The 10,959-nt window shown below is 35.8% G+C and overlaps 1 protein-coding gene across 1 annotated transcript in view; it reads right to left on the bottom strand.

The window, feature by feature from the left end:
- Positions 1-9,029: 9,029 nt before the first annotated feature.
- Positions 9,030-10,959, bottom strand: part of KCNH7 (potassium voltage-gated channel subfamily H member 7) — a 485,946-nt gene continuing 484,016 nt past the window's right edge. The window contains exon 16 of the mRNA XM_029932996.1: positions 9,030-9,325. Coding sequence (XP_029788856.1) covers positions 9,059-9,325 — 267 coding nt within the window. The 3' untranslated portion in view covers positions 9,030-9,058. The remainder of the gene's footprint in view (positions 9,326-10,959) is intronic.

The following is a 10,959-nucleotide window of genomic DNA, read 5'->3' as shown; positions in this document are numbered from 1 at the left end:
AGTTCAAATAACAGTGCAGTCACTCACCTATGCCCAAAACACTGCCAAATGGTTCAATGTCAGGTATTACACTTCTGTTTTGAGTGGCAGTTTCCACCTTTTAAATTATATCAAGGGGAAATCAATACTATTGGAATCTTAATTTGGTCCACTTTAAATGTAATTTCAAGGACTGTGCTCATTTGATCTATTGAAGCATGCATTCAGAAACAAAAAGTAATTTAAAAGTGTCACATGATTTATTTCCAGAAAAGGTATTCACCCTGGAAGAAAGTAGAATTTATTAATGAAGGTCAAAGTCTGTGCAGTTTAAAAAATGACCAAAAAATCAGTTTGTAATCCTTTCTGAAAGGAAAATATACAAATCAAGTTCACTTGTACTCTTACGTCATTACTAAACTGGACAAACTAAATAAATACGATTTGTCAGAAATGTGCTTTTCTTTTGTCCTTTTGACAAACTCCTAGAGGACATGTGTTCTCGAATTTGTAGCAGTTTTCTGGAAAATTAATAGGAATAAGTTTGTGAACATCTGGTAATTATATCTAGTGAGTAAAAATCGAAGATTTCTTTAAGGTTAGCATTTTTCCTTTTTTCTTAAACTTTAAAATGCGACCATGGTGTTTTATTACTTTGAAACTTGTAATAAAAAAACCCACATCTTTTTGATCTTATAACCACTTTAAAATAAATGTACAATGCTAAGGTATTATCTAAGAGTATGTCTAGACTTTATAATAAAATTAGATGACACGAAGAAAAATCAAATATTTAAAACTTCTGTTATAGTGATGAATGCAGAGAAGATTTTAAATGAATACTGTTTAGGTAATTTGTAGTGTAGAATAAGCTTATAACATCATATAGCTCATATATTAAGTTAAATACTTCCTGCAATTTAGAATACTGAGCACAAAACTACTTTCCAGCGAAACATTAGGACACTTATGAAAAATTTCTATGTGGCTCACTATCAACTCCTTATATTCAGATGCTGGGAAATCTGTGCTTTTGTTTCTTGCCATGTCTTTTTCTACTTGTTTGAAAAAACTTATTTTACTGGCATCTAATAAAGAAGAGAGCCTTATATTGCTTAACATTCCTTTAACCCGGGCAGCTAGGCCATGTGCAGCTTTGTGTATTATTGTGTGAGCGTTCAGAACTTCAGGGGTGCTTCTGTAAGTCTGGATGTAGAGCAAGCAGACATTGGCGGTGCTCTTCCATTACTATGATGCACCACACGGGAGGGCAGGGTCCTTGCCTGTGTGCCACTTACACTTCCAGCTGTGCCCCTTCCACAACCTGAGATGGTGGCGATTTGGAACGCTTACAGGAAATGAGAATTTGGGCTACATCATTTAATAGCTATATTCAGAAACAAATATGCCAGGAATTAGTAACTTCTTTGGATACACTGGATGGGGGTGCAGAGGTGGGTGGGCGGTGTCCCAACCTTTTCCCTTAAGCATGAAAATATAAATATGTACTTTACAGATATATACAGTCATTTGCATTTTAGCTGGCTATAGTTCATCACATTTATATTGCTACAATTACTGAAATTTCAAAAGATAACCTGAACAGGTATGAATGTTCTGGAAACCCACTATATGAAGATCCATATTCTTTTGAAAATTATAGGCCATTTTCGAAATTTCAGAATCAGAACATTTTCAGATTAACCAAAGTTTTAGATGCACATTTAATTTCCCAAAGCTATCTAAATGCATCACCCCCAAATCTCTCTTATGGCAAGAAATTTTAAAATTTTAAATAGTTAGCTTATTCATACTTTGATTCTCATTTTCTAATCAGCCTCACTTAAAGATATTAATACGTTGCTTTCTGCTAATCTATATTCGATTTGGTTTTCCATTAATTAAATAGCAAAATGTTCTCTTGGCTTCTTAAACCTAAAAAAAAATGAATGGTGGTGAATCTAAACCACTCAACAGAGTAACTAGTCCTTAGCTTAGAAAATGCCACATTATGACCAACTAATTTTATTGGAAAGATTTCTCTGAAGATAGATTCTTTTTCTTAAGTAAGAGATATATATGATTCTAGGGGAGCGATTAGAATATATGAAACAAATGAATATAATGTCACCTGGACATTTTCATTCTTGATGAAAAAATGAATCATCCATTCATTATACAAAATTTGTATCCCATGTCATTTGAAGCCTGCTTAGTTCTCAGAAATTTTAAGTAATGACACGGGAAATGTGTTAGTAAATCACCACTGTGTTCTTGAGAGGTTATAATAATAAATGAAATGTTTTTATATTTCTTTAATTTCAGATGTAATGCTTTTACCACTCGGTCCAGTTTACTAGTGTCCCAGTGAATTCCCGAAAACTGTAGTACACTGTTGCAATTACGTGATTTCATGGAATACATCAGCACCACCGTGCCTACATCTAGCACTATACCTAGTAAAATGTTGGAAATAGTTGGCTTCTCTAATAAAAGCTAGCTAATGAGATTTACTTTCTTTTTCCCCAAAATAGTTTCTTTTACAAATTCTTGAATTTTCATGTATAAATAGATCAGAAATTATATGCTTCATTCTTAAATTATGTATGTATACTATATTTTCAATACAACTTGTACACTTTTAGCTACCAAAAATCTGCAACCATTTTTACATGAAATTTACATTTTCCTTATTTACAGTTATTTGTAGATTATTGCAAAACTAGTTGTGCAAGTAGATTACACTGTCAATACCACATACCAATCTCTGAAGAAAATATTTGCTAAAAAATAAATATATCTGCACAGAGTATTTCAAAAGCATCATGATTTCATGCTACATTATGTGCATAAAGACTAGGAAAAAGTATGTGTTTTGGTAGATTGTTTCATTACATTTAAAGCATTCCAAGGTACTTACTACTTAACTGATGTCAGTGAACTTTATATATCAAATGACTGACATTTTCAAATGATTACACACATTATTTTTTGAAATGTATTATTTAACTGGCAAACATTCTTGTAATATATATTTCCATCAAAATCATAGAATGCAAATTTCAGCTAAAAAGAGGTAATGTGTCTAATTAAAATCAATAGGTGCCCAGGAGATGAAAACTAGGGATTCCATGGAGTTTTTATATTTTTAGTATTTGGAAAAAGAGTGCCATATAACTTCAATGTTACTGTAACATTGTATCTTTTGAAGAGACTATGGAGGAGGCAAGAATGAGATGACCAATCCTTAAATTTTACTCCTAAATAAATGAGGATGATGAAATGGTGTGGAATTTTCATACTTATACTCAAAATACTTAATATAATGTCAGTACAAAAAAGTATATGATTTAAGTGCTAACAAGTGTCATTATTTTTCATTTATAAAGATAACCTACCACAGAAGTACCAAAAATGAGGGTTAAACATAGAGTGCTTTAAAACCATAGTTGTACCAAATTAATTTGTACATCTCAAAATAGAAATTAATTAATGAAAGTCATAAGTGTCATGACTTAATGACTGCATGTTAGGAATTCAACTAAGTTTTGACATTAGCTCTTCAAGAATAATCACGTTAATTTTGCTACTTCTCACAATAAAAAATATTCTATTGGGAGCTTTTCTCTAATACGTGTACTCATCTAAAAGTTTGATTATGACTGCTAAAACCATGAAATCGGTCAGTTGATCGTGTGGTTCTGTGTTCTTAACATTGCATTCCTACAGATGTTTTATCCTATTCATAGCGATAATGTAATCATTTTAAAAAACTTGTTATCTCTCTCAACCTCCACTTAATAGTTTTTATAAATAAGCCTTGTGATCATTTCTTTTCATGGTGTCAGTTGTTAATAATTTGTCTTATGTGAATTTTCTTTTCTGTATTGTATATTCTTAGAGAAAAGTGTATTTGTACTACAGAACATACAATGAATTATTGTAAGGTTGGGCACTGATCAGTCACAACAACTAATACTTTACAAAGCATTTTAAAACATCCTTTTAGTTTTTAAAATGTTAACATCACTTTGTTGTAAGGTAAGTGGAACCCAGAGACAGCAGCTTTGAATGAGAACACTTAAGAAGTGAGGGGGTAAAGGGGAAGCTATCACATACCAAGGAAACAAGCACAACGCAAATAAATAATTCTCTGGATGTTGGACAGAGGCAATTTTTGACAAGTACAGGGATGCTATAGCAGAGGATAGCTTCCCTAACATTGGTGGTCTCCTGCTCTCAGTAAATGGATCTTTCAGAGCCGTGTGAGAATCACTGTATAGATTTTTGTCAGAGTGGGAATGCTGTCAGCGTTGGGTAGGGGGAGGAGCCCTGGAAGGTTTTCAGAAGACCTAGGTTGTGCTATGGCACTGCCACCATGACACCGTATTTGTGATGATGCACAAGTCACATAAGGAACTTCTAGTTATACGGTGCTTTAGAGTTTACAAAACACTTCCTAATATATACTACAGAGGCTCCCCAACACTCCTCAAGATATTTAAGATACTGACTTCATAATTTTGGCTACTGGGGCTTACTGAGGGTTTGTCCAAAAAGTGGAGAAGGTAGGAGAGTTTTATTCAGGTTTACTGAGTCTCTTGCCGTTTCTAGCATTACACACTAGGCTTAGGCATCCTGTCTGTGTCTGTGCATGATGGTGTGGGCCTAGATGCCTGCAAAGAACCACTACCACTATCAATTCTATTTTCTGTAAAAATAGAAAGTGTATTTTCTTTCAAAACTGTATTTTGAAAATGCATTTTCAAACATCCATCTGGGAACTATATCGTGGATCTAAAGAGGGGCTCCCTCAGTGAGCCAGTCTTTACAGACCACTTTTTAGGAGTACTGAATTCAACAGATCACCTGGCCTACCTGGGCACTGATTCAGAGAAGACAGGTTTGTAACAATGACACTCATACTCTCGCTCTCATTAATAGTAGTATTACTTTAAAGCTAAAAACCTAATAGTGCAAAATTCAATTAGAGAAAACAATAGCTACCCTTGGGTTTTCTGAATCAAAACCTTCAATCTTGTTAATGGCTATTTAGCTGGAGGCATAGCACATTACAGAAAAGCTTTATTGTGGAAAATTATTTGTTTTCCTGATTGTTTTTAATATCACGGTCCTGGATGAGAATCAAAGAATCTAGCATTTTAGGGGCACCTACTGTGTGCCAGGCACTTTACTATATGTTCTCTCATTTCTTCCTCAAGCTCCTGTGAGGCAGATACCATTATCTCATTTTTACAAATTCAGGTAAAAAGACTCAGGGAGGTTAATTAAATTGGTCAGGGTCACACAGCTACTCAGGAGAGAACTCCTCCTGAGACCATGTTGGTCTGACTGCAGAGCCCATGCTCTACATCAGTGATTCTCAGAGTTCTTGTGTTTATCGAGAGGCCCTGTTAAAAGAGGATTGCTGGATTCCCCGTCCAGAGTTTGAGTCCATAGGTCTGCGTGGGGCCCAAGAATATGCATTTCTAGCAGGATCCTTGGGTGTTTAGTACTGCTAATTCTAGACTTACGTGTGAGGACACCATCATCTCGTCTTCCAAGTGCCTCTGAACTTACCTGATAGGTCCATTTATCTATCATGCAAAAATAGGGATTAGAAATCTAACAAGATCTGAATTTTTCTGTAATTTATAAACATTTTGTTTTGCAGCAAGGAATCTACTCAGATACACAGATCTGTGTATCTGAGTATCATGCTCAGTTTGTACAAAACCATGGATAAGCAATTAAAAGACCACTGTGTTCTAAATTAGTGTTGCGATTCATTTTTAATAACTAGATCTCCCCACGTCCCTTTTTTTTTAAATCATGAAAAGCCTTCAAGTGAAAGATTTTCCTGTTAGACTAATGGTTTTAGTTATGCCAATGAGGTAATAAATTTTATCCTTTGGTAAAATATGAGGGGGCTTTATGTAAAACCCAGTTAAGGACATTGTTCTTTTAGGCATTTTGGAACTGCTGCTAAAGACAAACCTCTAAAAGGACCTGTAAGCCACAGTCATATTCACTACTCCACCTCACAGCAGATGCCTCTAGGCCCTGATGTGGTTTCCATGCCTTCTGACTGAAAGAGTGGGAAAATTCATCTCTGATGACCAATTCATTACCATGGATGTAAGAAAAGGAGACTGTCCCCAGTTTGCCCCTGCCTTCTCATGTCTGTTGAAGGAATGATTTTTGATTTAAAAATCCTGCAGGAACATTGCTTCAACATTTTTCATTTCCTAGTTTCCTTATCAGGTAATTAGAATATGGGACTCCGCTCCAAGGTAAAAGGATACTTCCAGCTCTCTGCCCAGCAATTAAGAACAGCCGGAAAACATCTCACTCAGATAAACTTCCGATTTTAGATGGAATTTTATTTAGGCCTGGGAACCAGGTCACATTATTTTTAGGTGGAAAGCAGAAGGAGTTCGATTAGGGCTTTGAATTACCTAGAAGGAGAGCAGTGCTCTACCACCATTACTGGCCAGGGCAGTCAACCCTGCCTCTTGGCAGGGTCCCCACACAGAGGGGTCAGACTGTTGGCCACAGCAAACACGACAAGTGATTTTAGGCACTGGACCTTTGGCTGGGATAACGAGATGGATTTTATAAATTAAGATACTTGCTTTGGTCATCTCTAAGTCATTTTAACCATGGAGTCTCTGACATTTCTGCTTAACTAACCACATCTTTAAATTGTTCAGGCTCTTGTGAAGCTAATATCCTATAAGAGGGGACCTTCTTAACCCTGGCCAATTCTCTGAGACTTAGATTTTAATATCAAGCAATTCTTTTACGTCAAGGAATTAAGAAGAAGAACATTTGTCTTATGCTAGAATTGAAACCAACCGGCTGGATGCTTGTGCACTGGGCCCCATCTTTCCATTCTTTCATGCTCAGTTTTTATTTATATTTTTTCATGCTCAGTTTGTACAAAGAAGTATAGAGGTTTTATGGGGAAGGCCGGATTTTATGCACATCACACCAAATGCTGCAGTGGAAGCGTCCACTACTCAAACAAGCAGATCTAAATTCCTCACCTGCCAAAGCCTTACTCCCTACAAATGTCAGTCTCTGGGGAATTCATTCTGAATTTCCCTGGAGCTTAGGCTGGCAATACTTATGATATGTGTTGCAGCTGAAAAAAATGTGCCTAAATATGGGTATAAAATCCTTAAATGGATCCTCTGAATCAAAGTTAGCCTTTCCCCTCCCCCCGCTGAGCACCCATAAATGTTTGTTGAATGTAGGAAGGAAAGCATGAGTTAGTACCTAAGTTTGTATCTGCATCACACCGAGGGGTTTGGGAAGCTAGTTTAACTTGCTCTGGTTTTTATTGAATTGACTAGTCATTTTGCCATATATGCTTGACCACTTATGTTTTCTTTTTTCAAACATTTAGCAAGGCTGAGAATATGTTCATGACTACAGATTGCCTCCCACATATGTGACCATTTAAAAATATATAAGGGTCAACTTAAGGTCACTTCAATCATACTTTAAATAGTGCAATAGCTTTGGAAATTAAAAGGAATTGCTTGTATTTGAAACCAATAGTATCAAAGGTAAAAGTAAGTCAATAGATCACATTTCTATCCTGGAGCGAGGGAAAGGAATCCATTTAATAATGTGCACTGATAGAATATTTCTTTAAAAATGTATGTGAGTGTAAGAATTATTAAAGAATGAAGAAACTTGCAAAAAATGTCAAGATTTTGTTCAGAAGGAAAGGGTATAATAGATCAGTCTGTAATAAGTTTAAAATTGTACTCAAAGGAATTGAAAAGTAAAACTTAACTAAAAATGGGCAAATCAGAATCTTAAACTAACTTGCAATATTTTCTATATCCTGATTTTATGAGATACATATCGTTCCCCCTCCAAAAAAGTCTAAGAGTTGAAGATATTAAAATATAATTCATTGTATGTTCTGATATTCTGGGGTCCAAATATATTTAGCCCAATCCATATAGAATACATTTTTATTTAATCTTTGATTAGCAAATGTGTTTGAGTCACTGAACAAAACAGAATTTTACTGCTGGTGTGTTCATTTTCTTTACAGGCAGGTACAAGCATATTGTTTTTCCGCGGCTGGAATTAAATAAAAAACTATGGAACAACATATGCTTAAATGGGAGCTAGTTTTGTCATGCAAATCCACTGGGTTGCATATTTTTTAAAAAGAACTGTATGTGTCCACTCTTTGATCCAATTCAGGATTGCCCTAATATATGAATCAGGAAATCTGTGGATATCCTTTTCTGTCACACCTTGGCAATTCTTGAGAAGACTCCCTTCCCCTCTCCTCAAAAAAAAAATAAAAAAATAAATAAAAATAAAAATAACAAAACAAACTGTTTCTATTTGTTTCTAAATATTCAAGTAAATGTGCCAGTGAGAAATATTTTAGGTAGTTTGTAAATGCAGTTAAGAGACAGAATTTTAAGTAGAAAGTCCTTTTTGTCCTCATTAAAGCTGACCTATATTCATGTATTTGGAGATGACACCCAACTTGGTCGAAGATTTAGAACTCTAAAACTACTTTTTCCCCATGTGGTGAAATGAATGTAATTAACTATAAACCTCTCAGAGCTGAAGGGTATCTGTTCTCAGAGTGGCTCAAGTTCCCTTTCTACCCCTGGAACTTCCATGAGTTTAAGATCATCTGATTTGCTTCCATTGATTATCCCTTGGTTTCCCACTTGCTTGGAAGGCATTTTCATAACAAAATACTGGTTTAGTAAAAGTAGTAAGTAGGAGTCTCCATGCAAGAGAAATTGGAGTTTCCTAACATGCACATGATTTAAAAAAAAAAAATAAAAATAAAACAAGATGCCTTGAGATGCTGGCAGTTTTAACATTTGGAACAAAAGAGTTCATATGTATATTTACATCCTAATTGCTCAATTTTACCTTACAAGCTTCAATTTAGGAAAATATACAGTACTTTTGCATATAATGGTACCTTGTGAGCCCCTGAGTCAAGTAGAGAGGATTTAAATACAAAAAAAGGAAAACAGCCATTAAAAGCACTTACATTGTATGTGGAGTAAATAGTACAAAATGATTATTTTCCCGGAAGACCAGGATCAGAGACATGCCTATGAAGACCCAAGATTCCTACAGTGCTTAGGGGTGAATCTGTCAAAGAAGGATGCCTAATTGGATGAAGGTAAGTTTTTCTTTGCCGCGGGTGAAGCTCTAAAGAGAGATCACTGTCTTGTTTTAAAAGTGAAGTCAAGTTGTCTTCAGAAGCTGTGTTCAGATGCACCCCACTTGAGAGGGATTCTTTGGATTTAAGTTTAGATTTTTCAAGGTCTAGAAATTCAGGACACTGAGAGAAAAACAAAAAAACATGTTTTTATAATTCATTTGGACAGATTTCTAAAATTACACTCATGAAATCTAAATACATTTTATTTCTCCATTAATTTATATTTGATTAGTGGTATTTGTAAGGACATAGGTCTGAACCTAACAGACTCCTTGACAGGCCTCAAGATCCCCCTCTAAACTAGAAGGTCTAAGGTTCAGTTTCTCTGGAACTATTAGGCGGTTACGGTTACACATTACCCGAGGCAGGAGGGACCACCTTTCCGTATCCAATCAGGGAAGGCCAGCTACCACTCTCCACATTCCTAAGGGTGAGGCCTGCAGATGGAAACTTTAGATCGGACCCTGTTACCTAATGTTAAAGTTAACCTAATAATCACTGAATAAGACCCTGAACTCGCTCTGTAATTGGTTAATTTCAAAGATACTCTAAATGTTGTAATTGGGTCCCGCCAAAAGTAATGAACGCTCTGAACAATGTGTATGGTTAAAGTTGCTGCCAATACTGTTGTACCATTATGATTGGGTCACTGTACCTATGTCACAATTTCTTGTAACTCCCCCTTCCCAAACCCCATAAAAACCCTACTCAGCCCTTGCTCGGGGCTCACAGTACAGATCCACTGTGTTGGAAAAGTCTGTGAGTCCGAGTTTGAACCTGTAATAAAGCCCTTTGCCTTTGCATGCGTGCCTTGGTCTCCCTGGTGGTCTCTGGTCATTGGGGATATTGTGACTTGGGCATTACAGTATTAACCAAACTTTCCCTCCTAAAGATGGATTAAGGTATTGAAGGTTGGGCATTACTTTATCCTAAACAACCATTCTAAGAACTTTAATTTTGCACTGGAACCAGATCAGATTCATACAGATAGATACACACACACACACACACACACACACATATACAATTTAACATGGAGTTTCATCCAGATAGTTTTAATTCAAAATTCAAGACAAAGCTAGGATCTGAAATACAGGTCATTTGGTGAGTAGACAGAGTAGGGAGGAGTGAAAAGCAAAACAAAACAAACAAACAAAAATGAAGGAAAAATCACCTATGCTTGGTCAGAAAATATTACCTAAATCCACCTAAAACAGAGAACAAAGTGCATGGGTTGATAATATCTGAGACATTCAATACTAGCTAGGGATAAATAAATTTCTACTTTCATATTTCAGAAAGATTTCATTATTTCCCTTCTGCACATTTCTCCCTGTTATTAACATTTCATTTCCAGTAACACTTTGCACTAAATTTCCAAATTTCTAAAAAAATTATACAAGACTGTTCTGTAAATCTGCTCTTGGGTCCACTTCCTTATGGTCAATTTGGCTATTGGGCTTAAGTAAATAAACATAATTTCCTAAGCAGAATTCCAAAGGAGTTAGACCTTTCATATTAATATAAATCAAAGTCCTTAGAGGTCTTCAGAGGCGTCTGGATGGCTCAGTCGGTTAACCATCCAACTCTTGATGTCAACTCTGGTCATGATCTCACAGTTTGTGAGGTCACACCCTGAGTGGGGGTCTGTGCTGACAGTGGGGAGCCTGCTTGGGATTCTCTCTCTCTCTCTCTCTCTCTCCCTGCCCTTCTCTCTCTCTCACTCTTAAAATAAATAAATATTTTTTATTTTA

This window comes from Suricata suricatta, chromosome 3 (assembly GCF_006229205.1).
Source record: "Suricata suricatta isolate VVHF042 chromosome 3, meerkat_22Aug2017_6uvM2_HiC, whole genome shotgun sequence".
Classification (NCBI taxonomy): domain Eukaryota; kingdom Metazoa; phylum Chordata; class Mammalia; order Carnivora; family Herpestidae; genus Suricata; species Suricata suricatta.
The sequence above is the reverse complement of the archived record's forward strand: the minus strand, read 5'-3'. Positions and strand labels throughout refer to the sequence as shown.